The sequence below is a fragment of the Canis lupus genome, chromosome 15 (assembly GCF_003254725.2).
Source record: "Canis lupus dingo isolate Sandy chromosome 15, ASM325472v2, whole genome shotgun sequence".
Classification (NCBI taxonomy): domain Eukaryota; kingdom Metazoa; phylum Chordata; class Mammalia; order Carnivora; family Canidae; genus Canis; species Canis lupus.
Genome location: NC_064257.1, coordinates 43,846,655 through 43,859,843, shown reverse-complemented (window position 1 = coordinate 43,859,843; position 13,189 = coordinate 43,846,655). Strand labels below are relative to the sequence as shown.

Sequence of the window (13,189 nt, the reverse complement as noted above, 5' to 3'; positions counted from 1 at the left end):
TAACTTTTCTCCTTTAAATGAAAACTGGCTTTGGACTGAGCACCGTGTAATGCTCTGTACCTCCCTAGGGCTGTACCTATTACTGTGTCACTTGTGGCAAATTTGTTCCTTTCTAAATTAAAGTAAAAGCATCTAAGGCAAAGTATATTTTAATTACGTAAGAAATATTCACAGACTAGGGGCCAAAAAAAGGAGGCCAGAAAGCAGAGGTATGGACATGAAGCAGCACAAAGGCCGCAGCCCAGGAGATGGGAGGGACAGACATGGTTGATCTGAGACCAGCGCAGGCAGCTTCGGGAGTTAGCACTAACATGCTTGCCTTAAACCAGGAGCATCCCAGTAAAAAGGGCCATCATAAGAGTAAACATTCCCTATAAAAAATCCCAAACACTGATAATGGTACCATTCGTTCCCTGTCGGCGAGCCGAGATGAAGAGTGGTTCCCAGCTGGTGCTACGCTGGGTCACTGGCAGAAACCACCTTTGGGGAGACGGAGTTGGCCAAGGAGGGAGTCACGGTTACTTGAACAGGCAGCCTTGATTAAGCCAGCCTTTCCCCTCCTAGGGGGCTGCCGGCAGCTGAGCACTTTCAATGTGAAGACTAGCAACCTGGTGGCAGCCTTGCATTTCCGGGTCACCTCCCGGGCAGAACTTATCCACAAGAAGCAGTACCACATACATAGCTCCTTTTATTAGGAAACCCAGACTTCTAAATTTAACATCTGCACTGTTGGTGTATTTGAATTGGTATTACTGATTTTTATAGAAAAACTTTTTCTTGTGTTAGCAACCTACTGTAAGACCTTTTGCTATGTAAACATTTAAATGTATTTTACATATTCTGTCATCAGCAATAAGCAGAACTCTGTTCTCATTTTATCACAAGGGTTTTCTTTAGGACAGAATACGGAATCAGTAAGTAAAAACAGCTTTTGTCGTCTTTTATTCAATATACTTGAAATAATCATTCACAAATTTAACCTATCCTTAAAAATAGGCACTACTTATTTTAGTATAATCCCATATATGTACAAAACAAACCCTTTACATATTCACACTTGGTAAGTGCACAGAAAAAAAAGCATAAAAGGATATATATTATTAAATGCAAACACTGGCAACCTTTGGGAGGGTAATGTGAGGAGATAAAACATTTTATTACATGTATTTCAGGAGGTTTGAATTTTTCACAACAAATATTTATGGATCGCTCCTAAATGAGTATTCTTAAAGGCCTATTTTAAAGAAAGACCAGTTAAACCAAACCATTATTTCCAATTCACCATCTGCATATTAGTGCTTCTGTATTGTTTCAAGAAGCTCTCAAAGTCTGTTCAGTAATTTCTATTTTGTTTGCCCCATTAATTTATTAGTAAACTCTCTTCCTCACTTGTAGTAGAAGTTAGTTCCAGTTCACTGCATTAGAAGTGTAACTGAACGTGGTCTCACGCTGCATCTCACTGTTCAGACTCAGGAACTCGAGATGTAAGTTTTTAAGAGTTCTTGCTGCATAGTATCCCAAAACTCCCCACCCCTTTGCTCCCTTACCCCCCCCTCCCCGAGTCAAATGGGTGTAGATCATGTGCTCTATACCAAACATGGATATAAATATATTTGGTACCAAGAGGTATTTTAACATTGCTATCTGGGGGCTTGTTTGCATTAATGTTGCCTTTAGGAAAGTGGCTGTCCTTGACTGTCCGTTAGAAATCTGTGGAAGTTTAAAATTACATGGATGAATCAACTCTAAAGAAAGATTTTGAGCCTATACTTTTAAAGAAAGGAAATATTCTTTAAAATGCTTTTCCTAAATCGTGATCAGTGATTACATAGACTTGTAAAGAATGACATTACTTTGAGAATTATATAGAATCACACAGAATGCTAAAACTGAGTAATTCATAGTAAAGTTAGCTATTTTTCTGGTGGTGGGGCAGAGGGATGTGGAAATGATTTTTTGATATTCAAAAGCACCAAAAACATGGTAAACAGTGCTTAAGCTGGGAACATGGCCTTTTCCAACAGTGGTGTTTTGTGGTAGATCATCTTCCTTTGAAAGTCTAAACACACTGAAAACATAGTGCAAAGACTGAAAACAAGTAACAAATATAATCCTGATGTTTATTTATCAAATTTCATTAGTGGAATCTTCGACTGGCTTTTAAAATAAGGGCAGTTTCTATATTATAGTGGAATATTTGGCAAACGAAGTCTGGAAAGCTTTTTCAAGATTTTTAAAAGGGGGCAACACTGGTCAGCATTTGGTACACGAATATGGTAACACCTACTGAAAATCTTCCCATACATCACGAAAACCTGGAGGTAATTTGTGTAGCTTGAAATGTCTTCATTTTAGAATGTTATACACAAGGGCCTCATCAAGAACAGAAAAGTGCATTTTCTGTGTTCAGACTATAATTTACAACACAACTGGCTTTTGATGTTACATTAAGTAAATTATACTTCAAGCTCCAGAGTATGTGGGGCATAAAACCTGATTAAAGTTTTATACGACAAAAATCCCAATAAATGTTAAGAAATGGCTTCTCAATATTCTGATTCAGTCTAGTCATCCAAGAAAAAGTAGTTTCCACTCTTCTTTTGTTCTACATCCTAAAAAAAAAAAGCAACAAAATCAACACCATCCTCCTATACTTTCACCCACAGTATTGTTTAGCAGTGTTTACAACAGTGTCTATACAACTTACTCTGCAGTCACTGTCTGCACTGCTGCTGGATATTCCCAGGTCTGCTAAATCGAAAGCAAGATTATTACCTCTGCTACTCATCCCTACCACCAGAACACTTCCCTTGGTCCACCTCAAGTAAAGCCCCTTTATATAAATGCCTTATTTACTTATGTAGAATTTTGCTACATATTATTTCCAGCTAAACTATTAAATTCCATTTTCATCATTTTGACTCTAAGCCCCTAGTCCAAAAGGTACAGTCAACTGCCTATTACACAAAATGCATGTAAAAGTATTTTTTCCCAGGACTGTTTACAGACTGGCCAGTAATGATCCACCTACTCATCTGCCTATGTGCTTCCTTTACTAGGATCAAGGTATGATGAAGATGAGTGGGCACAGAGAAATGATGACTAGGTATACCTAGGGACAGAACCATGGATCTTTACACAAGAAAATGAAAGTACAACATTTGTAACATTTCAGAAAGAATTCTTAGTAAAATTAACTGTTCACAATAAGCACTGTAGGGTTTAGTCCCTCTTTTCTTCTTAGTGTGATTTTTTTTTTTAAGATTTATTTATTCATGAGAGACACAGAGAGGCAGAGACATAGGCAGAGGGAGAAGCAGGCTGCCCGTGGGGAGCCCAATGTGGGACTTGACCCCAGGATCACGCCCTGAGCTGAAGGCAGATGCTCAACCACTGAGCCACCCAGGTGTCGCTTAGTGTGATTTTTTAAAACAAACTTCAATTTTAAGACAGAATCTGTAATTTCATTGTCTTGGCCAAGAGTAAAACCATTTATAAACAAAATACACAGCAAAATCTAAGACATCAATACACTCTGTCAGGTGCTTAAGGATACATTACGTATACACTGACCTTGTCTCTGCTAAGAGATCATAGTTTAATAGCAAAGCTAGAGTACAAATATGAAAATAATAAAATCTAGTAAAAGCTAGTATTAAGGATAAGAGTTAGAGGGCCGTGAAATGTAAGCAGCATTTTAAGTAGGTATTGCAGGTGATAAAAACACAGAAATGCTTTTTTAGAGCTCACTTTTTTTCCCCCCGAGGGACCAAGAGATTACTGCTTTCTAAAAAAAAAAAAAAAAAAACTATTTCACAAAGTACACGAATTGTAGGAGGCATAGTTAATAATTTTATGTACCACAAAGAAAGGAAATTGTTGCCAATTACACTGACAAAATGTTTTTCCATTGTGTAGAATTTTATGTTCACTGAAGAGCTTGTCTGCATTCTTAAAATATTTTAATCAGGTGTTGGCTCTTGTGTATGCACAAGAAAAATAGATGAGAGAAACTGGTTAAGGTCTTTGTAAAAATGACTGCTTTGTTTCAACAGTGAATTAGTATAATCTTTCTGAAGACATTTAAAATGGCAATTAAACTCAACACAGGCAGTACAACAGTGGGTACAACTCATAGACAACATGAACACGTCTAAGTCCATGGAGCAATAGCAACTACAACATAATTACTGCCTACCAGACTGAAGGATGCCATCAGATAGTAATGTGAAAAATATGAATCTTAGAATGAAATGACAAAATTTCCTGTGAAATAGCCTTCCAGTTTGAAATATTCCTTTCAATTATTACGAGAAATTATTCCTGATTTTAATATAGTTTTTTTTACCTACCTTAATTGAATTCAGTTTGTTTATTCTTGGCCTATAGTTGTTTGGATCTCTTCTGAATGTAATTTCAAGCTGAGACAAAAATTTATTCATGCCAGCCAGAAGAGTCTGAGGACTAGAGGAAAAATAAGGTTAACTGTGATTAAAATTTACCCCATAAATTTAACTACATTTTGGAATGAAGAGTATTAAGCAGCACTGTTCCTTGAAATTCCCCAATCATAAGTCATCTAGATAATAGTACAATCATAAATTCTATGTTCAGAAGGGTCTTTGCTTGGACTATTTGGCTATATTATTTTTGGGTAAAAGAAACCCAGTTTAAACTATGTTTCTGATTTGGAAAAAGAAACATTTAAGAAATACTAGTTTAGAAAAACGAAAGATCATTAATTAGGAGATTACAGAATTTCTAATCTGACATTTTCAGGGAAGAAGAAAAAATTTAATAGACAAAAGTAACATTAACATCAGACATTTTGCACTGGAGGGACTATGTACAGCACTATGGATTGTACTCATAACTCTTTTTTCTATTTCCATGCTTAATCCATCTTTTTTTAACCCAAACTAATTCTTACATCATACTAAACGGTAACAAACCTGTGGAACATTTTAAGCATTTTTATAAATACAAAGAACTGTTATTCAAGTAAGCTATTATACAGTTCAAAAAACTTCCCTCTCAAAGAAATATGTTAATTCTCAATTGGTAAGTAAATTTAAAATGAAAACAAAGGAATTTTGGGAAGAAGCTCAGTAAAGTTCTTTATTTTTTGGATGAATTATTCAAATAGGAATTCCATTCCTCCCTATTATCAGAAAACAGGTTGGACTCACATGCAATTGCTATTTTGACAAGAAAAAGACGGCTGCATTTCAGTAATTCCGTATGTTTCAACCTAATGTAAGGTTCTAACGCTAAAAAGTTTAAGAAATTTCTCATAAACTGATTTACATGTTAGGCTTCTCTATATCACAAGTGCTATCAAGCCAATAAGGTAAAATTAGAGAAAAAAAGGGGAACAGTAAAATCATTCATTTTGACTCTGCTATAGATCAATACCAGATATTTGGGGTCCACTGTGAACATTACCACTAGCAGTCTAAGTTGGGCAAATCATGTAACCTATGTGCATCCTGTTTTATCTGCTATATATAACATCAGTGGTTTCCAGGGAATCAAAATCCTAACCTGTTTTGAAAATCCAAATAATTAAGCAGACAAAAGTTAACTTGGAAGAAAAGGCAAGCAGCCCAGATCTCTGCATGCTTATTCCCCTGGGTCAGGAGTTCTATACTACAGTCTGAACACTAGTCTACCCAGTCCCTTCTAGTATTCAACATTAATAATCCTGTGAGTCACACAATCATTCCTAGAATTTCTGGCTACTTCTTTCCTTTAAAAATAAAATGGTATCATTAATGTTTATAAGCTTATTGCGAAGTTTTGACTAATAATTTTCTGATTGTTAGAACTTATAAGGAGTTAGAACTTATAAGGACTTCTGAATGTTTCAGAAGATAGTTTTACCTGTTTGCAACCGTGTTCTTAGATGGAATACCATCAAAAACGATGACTCGATCTGCTAGATAGGTGGCCATAATGAAGTCATGTTCCACAACAAAGGCTGTCTTCTTAGCATGGAGTATGAAACTAAAATATATGATTTTGAAAATGTTTCCAGTTTTATATTATCAAATATTCAAATGCTGTATTAAGCACGATTGCATACTGGTACACATAATTAAAAGCAATACATTACCGTTTGACAACTCGAGCTGCCATCAATCTTTGCTCAGAATCCAAATATGCAGATGGTTCATCAATTAAATAGACATCAGCAGGCTTGCCCAAACAAAGTGCTAAAGCCACTCGCTGCAGTTCACCACCAGATAACGTCTGCACCTATTTGAAGTGTGTTTATTATTTTTTAAAGATTTTATTTATTTATTCATGAGACACAGAGAGAGAGAGAGAGACAGAGGCAGAGACACAGGCAGAGGGAGAAGCAGGCTCCACGTAGGGAGCCCAACGCAGGACCCGATCCCGGGACTCCAGGATTATGCCCTCGGCCGAAGGCAGACACCAAACCCGCTGAGCCACCCAGGGATCCCTATTTGGAGAAGAATTTTAGTGAACTATGTAGAGCCACCCAAAGTTTAAATAATAAAATGACAAAAATCAGAATATGTACTTCTTGATCGATGATGTTCTCAATTTGTAGAGGCTTCATTACATCAGTCACAAATTGTGGATGAGTGTAAGCATCTCTTATCTTTTCATGTAGCAACTGTCGAACACTTCCCTGTGGTTAGTGAAAAAAAAAAGTATTGAAATTTTATTTCAGTACAGAACTCCCCTAATTATGAATCTTGACAAAGTTAAGCTCCAGAGCAAAAATAGATGAATTTGCCACCCACAGATAGGATAGTATTTTTATGCTTATTGTCTGTGGCATGTTCTGAAATTTTTATATTAAAAAACCCATCATGTCCAATAAGTAAAAAAAAAAACAAACAAAAAAAAACAACTTAACTCTAAAAGTAGTAAATGATGACTGTTTCAAGAAAGATATCATTTGAGACTAGGAATAATTCTCAAGGTCAGTGTGGTTATCAATTTCTCTTTGGCAATGAGTAAGATAACAAAATGCATAATGTAACAGTGAAGAACTTAAGATGTCTTTTGCTTGATATTTAAGGAGGGCAGAGTCAGAACTTAAAAGCTAAGCTTATACAAAGGGTCAATAATAAAACTTTTATTTTAAGCTATCTCATATAGGTGAATAAAGTGGTACTAAGGGCAAATACTATAGTTAAGAAATTTATTACAACACTTCTAGAACCAAAGGAGGTTAACTTCCTAATGTTTTAAAGGTTCATATTTTAACATTTATCAGTATTTTTAATGACCGATGGCATTCAATTTCATTGATATACCATACTGTGTTATCAATTTACCAGTTGATGGACATTGAGTTTGTTTTCTTCCACTTTCTGGCTATTATGAATAACACATTTGTGTCAAATTTGTGCTCTGAGACAGGTCTTCATTTCTCCTTGGTATGTATCTAGGAGTGGAAATGCGGTTCATATGTAACTCTATGTTAACCATACAAGGAACTGACAGGTTTTTTTTTTATTGGCTCTACCATTTTACATTCCCATCAGCAATAGGAGGTTCCAATTTATCCACATCCACACCAATACTTGTTACTACTTTTTAAAGTCATCCTAGTGGGTGTACAAAATCTCACTGTAGTTCTGATTTGCATTTCCCTAATGACTAATGGTGCTGAGCATCTTTACATGTGCTTATTTGGCCATTTGTACATTTTCTTTGAAAAAAAAAATCTATTCAAATCCTTTGCCTGTTTTTAAACAGAGTTGTAACTGTTCTTTGTATATTCTAGAGATAAGCAATTATTAAATAAATAATTTGCAAATGTATTCTGTCTTGTACGTGGCCTTTTACTTTTTTTTGCTGGTGTTATCTGCAGCACAAAACACATTAAGTTGTTGCTGATGGTTTTTTTTTTATAATTTTTTTTAAAATTTTTATTTATTTATGATAGTCACAGAGAGAGAGAGGCAGAGGGAGAAGCAGGCCGGGAGCCCGATGTGGGATTCGATCCCGGGTCTCCAGGATCGTGCCCTGGGCCAAAGGCAGTCGCCAAACCGCTGCGCCACCCAGGGATCCCCCCCCCTCTTTTTTTTAAAGTAAGCTCTACACCCAACATAAGGCTTGAACTTAAGACCCCAAGATAAACAGTCACAAGCTCCAACAACTTGAGCCAGCCAGGTGCCCCCTCCTTAGGTTTCTGTTTTGGAAAAAGATGGTGAATAAAGTTAAAGGCATTTCCTAACACTGGAAATGAATCAAGGACTGACATCTTAATACTCTTCCTTAGCCACTTTTGGTAAAACTATACAGAAACTAATTTGGAGAAGAATTTTGATACGGTGAAAGATTAAAGCTACACGTGTGCTTTGTGTGTTATGTGTATAAACTTTCATTTTAATAACCAAGTAACAGAATAATAACTCACAGTTGATTTGGGACTGATTTTCTGTGGCTTATAACTGACATTTAGAACAGGTACTTCGCCTGCAAAATAATGCAAATAAAGAAGACAGTGGAAATTACTCATTATATTCAAAGTTTCCTATATGGGACAGAGTAAAAACATTCAACAACATACAACAGTACCTCCTTCATCAGGTTTAAGTCTTCCAGCAAGCATTCTGATAAATGTCGTTTTGCCAGTACCTGCCAACACGATATACAACAAATGAACTTGAAAGATGTTTCACATTTACAGGAAATCACTATGTGCACTACTAAAAATTAGTTTTAGAGATACACACTGACACTACTAAATTTTAAAAGTTATACAGAAAAATACTTAAAACTTTCATAGTTCACCTCTGAAGTATCATTTGAAACTAATTAGGAATAGTAAAGAATAATAAATCTTATTAATAACCACTTTAAAATAAAGGTAGGTCTATAAAATACAAATCTTGGGTTAGCTTTTAGAACACTTAGTTAGCTAAAATACCAATACAATTTATTGTTGAGTAATATAGTACTGTTCCAATTGATGCCATCCTTATAAAGTCTGTTTACATGAAATATTTAAGTCAAATGCAACCCAGTTCAAAATTCTTCCATTAAGCTAAAGCCTGTTACATTGTAAAATCTTCCTAGGGAATTTCTATAGATTTAATAAGCTCTAAGCATAGAATTAAAATCTTTTTTTTTTTTTTTTAAATCTTGAAAGCAATACCAGTCATTTGGTACTCAAATTCAACTCATAGCTGTTTATTACAGCAATCTAATATTGAAAATTCAGGTAATAGAACTATTTACAAAGACAGACTAGCCTGAATTTAAAATAATGAGAGCGCAAATGGAGAAATGCAAGAAAAAAAAATTAAACTGGATTGTTTTTGCATTACCTAACTTATCCTTCCCTTTCTCATCCGTTTTTTCTAAAACGAATAAATGCCGTATCAATTTATATAAAGAAAAACTAGTTTAGAAAAAAAAAATCTTATTTTCACCCCAGATTATGAAACAAAAGATATACTTGACTGAATGGCAATAACAGGAAATCATACACTGTCACAAAATGTGAGGATTCATTCATTCTAGCTCCCAGACCTACATCTGAGTCAAAGTTTTCATGGAATAACTAAGTTATTGGATAAACAGAAGAGACTCTTTTTTTTTTTCTTTTTTAAATTTTTATTTATTTATGATTGTCACAGAGAGAGAGAGAGAGGCAGAGACACAGGCAGAGGGAGGCAGGCTCCATGCACCGGAAGCCCGATGTGGGATTCGATCCCGGGTCTCCAGGATCGCGCCCCGGGCCAAAGGCAGGCGCCAAACCGCTGCGCCACCCAGGGATCCCCCAGAAGAGACTTTCAAATGTAATAAAGGAAAACTTACCATTTTCCCCCAACATCACCATGATTTCAGAATCTGTAAATTCTCCAGCTACAATTGCTAGCTCAAACTCTCCCATCTTTTTCTTCATTCCAGGATATTTATACATACACATCTTTTTAACTTCTTCCTCATTTGCTGTCTCAGCCACTTTAAAAACAAGTGAGGCATCTCTGAATCTCAAGTTTTCTGTTGGAACGTAGCCATCCAAAAAAATGTTTATGCCTGGTGGAAAGTCATTGACAAAAGATTAGTAAAGATCAATTAAAGACCAGTCTTTCTCCACAGCAAGAAATTATTTTGAGAGCAATCTAAGCATAGATTTCAAATTTCTGTGGATTTGTGGTAGCATGCAATGACAACATTGGTGTTTTAGGTATCTAATTCAAGTTGAAATAACTTTTGCAAATATATGTGCCTACATACACAAAGCAATAACTTTTCAATATGATATGATTTTTAATGTGATTTTTATAAGATTTTTTCCATCAGGTTTTACGCAAAAGAATATGGTGCCATTTCTGTATTTTAAAATCAAAACTTACAATTTTTCTGAAAAAATGACAAAGGTAAAAATGGGATCTTTTCAGAGCGACATAAAATGATAGTTCGAGGAATAATTTTTTTAGGAGTATGCATTTTCACATGAGAGCTAGGTATCACAAACTGAAGTCATAATATATATTCCATTTTTTTCAGATTAATTTTGCAGGTTTGTAATACATTTATAGGAATAAACTGACCTCATTTAATATTTTTTGGCTTCCCTATACAAAAATAAACATCATTATCTAAACAGACTTTAGTAACTGAAAGAAAACATACATGATAATCCCTCTATACTAAAACTGCTAAGATCCACAATGGCAGATGCAGAAATGAAAAAGTGGATTATTTGGGAAAAATGAAAAGATGTTTTCAGTGTTTCCTATATTTAAGATAGTAAAAAAAAGCTCAAGCCTGGCCAAGGTCTTAAAAGAAAGCCTAAGGATGCTACTCGTCTCCTTTGGAATTGAGAGCCATATCAGGGGGTCTACAGCCTCAGCCTAGAACACAGATATTCATTATTTGTGGAAAGAACAAATGAATAGACAAACTTATTCTGCCAAAAACAGCATATTTTTTTTTAACTTACAGCTATTTAAAAATTACAAATAGGAGGTTAAAAAAATTAAAACCAAAAATTAAATAGGAACATAAACTTGAAGGAAACCTTAGTGGCTATTTAATCCAGATACCTAATTCATCAGGTAAGGGAATGAGGCTCAGAAAAGTGTGACTGTGCAAAAAAACCATTAACAAACCAGTCCTTCCATTTCTACTGTGTTTGTCAATTTAAAATAGTTCAAGGTATAACTGCCTTTACAGTTCAAGGAGAGCCTTTACATATATGTGTCACATTAATTTCAGTACATTAATGGGAAGCAGAAAGTAAGCTCAGTTTACCTGAATTATTTTAACAGATGAGGAACCTCAAAAACTTCACCAGGAACCATTTCTTAAATGATACAGCTTTTAGACATGGCATTTCTAACTAGTACTGTGAAGAGTGAATGCCAGCAGCCTACATCATTATCAGTGCAATTCTGGACCTACCAAATGCTATAGAGTAGGTACTCAACAAATGCTTGCTAATTGAGAAGAACAAAAAATTTAATAATTGTTCCTGTTATCATCTCTTAAGACTACTGGAAAGAAAACTGGGCAATCTCACAACTTTTTCCTTAACATATGCATCTATTTATCTCAAATGTACAAGTAGGTGATAGCAATTCTATTATCTTAACATAAACATTTTATGTATTCTTTATAAACTGAAAAGCTACCACTGCCTTTTTATGCAAGTGTATGACACAATATAAATGTCTTTTTCCAAAAGCTTCTTAGGTATATCAGAAATGATCTCTTTGAAGAGACTGCTTTCAAAAAAAAAAAGGGAGCCTGCCCAATCTGAAGACAACACAAATAATTATTCTTCTAAAATATGGTATTTTTTCAAAGTATGAACTAGGTAGTCCTTTTGGATGTTCCTAATTGTTCTAGATTGTCAGCTGAAGGCACAGCTGGAGAGATGAAGTATAAAGTAAAAAAGGAGAGAATCAATGGAAGGAAATGCAAAAAAATTAAAAGGAAAAAGGCATACCAGGTAGAGAATGCACTGACATTTGTTTCCAGAGCCATTTAGTGGTAGATTATTATTATTATTTTTTGCCTAACTTATTAGGTAGATAAGAGACATGGAAAAGAGAGGCCAGAGAATCCCTCTTTCCTGAAAGTAGACGAAATAAATGAAAATACACTTACTAAGCTATTTAATTAGACTTGATTACTTATTAAACTTACTAAGCTATTTAATTAGACTTGATTACTTACTAAACTTTCATATTTTAATATGCTTATTAAACTATCTTATGAAGTTTTTAGACAATCTACTACAAACTTAAGATCTAGATTACAGATAAATTTGAAACATGAAACCAAGATGAGCACTAAATCAATTATAGGAGTTTTACTACTGGTATTGGCCTTTCAAAGATAAAGATGACAAATACTATAATGATGCTATCGAAGCCAAAATCTAATAAAAATTTTAAGATCGCAAAGAGTGAAATTGAAAAAGCATTTCTACCCCTTCCAATTGAAAATTCTCCAACATGAAATGTTTTGAATAACAACCGATGGCTATAACCTCCTATATATACATTCTGTTGAGTGATTAAATTCCATTAAGGGGATCCCTGGGTGGCTCAGCGGTTTGGCAGATCGGAGTTTTAGATAAATATCAGAGCAACATGTAACTACTTAATATCAACAATAATACATTTTCTAAGCATTAGAGTGAAAGAGAATACAGCATTGTGGAAATAGTTTTTCAAGTTACCTTCTCTTACACTAAAAGGCATAGTGACAACACCATAAGCACTTGGTACGCCATATAAACAGCAGATGAAGTCAGAGAGATAGTCTAATACACTTAGATCATGCTCCACCACAATGATATATCTGCAAATCAATATAGATTTTTATTTTTAAATGTAACATAACATAATGAAATTAAAATTATATTTAATTACAATTTAAACTCTTACACAGAACAGTGTAAATGTCAAGGAATATAGAAACGTTAAAAAAAAATAAATGTAGAGACCGTATTAAACAAAGCCTTAAAACATATTCTTTAAAGTAAGACTCATTATCAGTCTTTTGTTTCAAATTGTTTTCCTACACTAAAAGGAAGAGGAAAAAATTAACAGGAAACAACTTATGAATACGTGAAATAAATGTGTTTTGTCAATCAAGAACACATTTTAAAATACACTTTACCAAGCAGAAACAATTACAATAGGTTTTTTTAATCTGATGTAGCCTAAACTCTTTATTATGC

At 34.5% G+C, this 13,189-nt stretch overlaps 1 protein-coding gene across 3 annotated transcripts in view; it reads right to left on the bottom strand.

The window, feature by feature from the left end:
• Nucleotides 1-919: 919 nt before the first annotated feature.
• The window catches only part of ABCE1 (ATP binding cassette subfamily E member 1), a 31,906-nt gene continuing 19,636 nt past the window's right edge, over nucleotides 920-13,189 (bottom strand). For 2 of the 3 annotated variants that reach the window (XM_025439375.3, XM_025439376.3), the window contains exons 10-18: nucleotides 12,686-12,807; nucleotides 9,808-10,029; nucleotides 8,563-8,622; nucleotides 8,402-8,460; nucleotides 6,548-6,658; nucleotides 6,116-6,258; nucleotides 5,884-6,006; nucleotides 4,353-4,464; nucleotides 920-2,612 (exon numbers count right to left, since the gene is read on the bottom strand). In XM_025439375.3, coding sequence (XP_025295160.1) covers nucleotides 2,565-2,612; nucleotides 4,353-4,464; nucleotides 5,884-6,006; nucleotides 6,116-6,258; nucleotides 6,548-6,658; nucleotides 8,402-8,460; nucleotides 8,563-8,622; nucleotides 9,808-10,029; nucleotides 12,686-12,807 — 1,000 coding nt within the window. In that variant the 3' untranslated portion in view covers nucleotides 920-2,564. Of the gene's footprint in view, nucleotides 2,613-3,582; nucleotides 3,788-4,352; nucleotides 4,465-5,883; nucleotides 6,007-6,115; nucleotides 6,259-6,547; nucleotides 6,659-8,401; nucleotides 8,461-8,562; nucleotides 8,623-9,807; nucleotides 10,030-12,685; nucleotides 12,808-13,189 lie in introns of those variants that run through there. The other variant, XM_049094150.1, reaches the window with a different exon arrangement.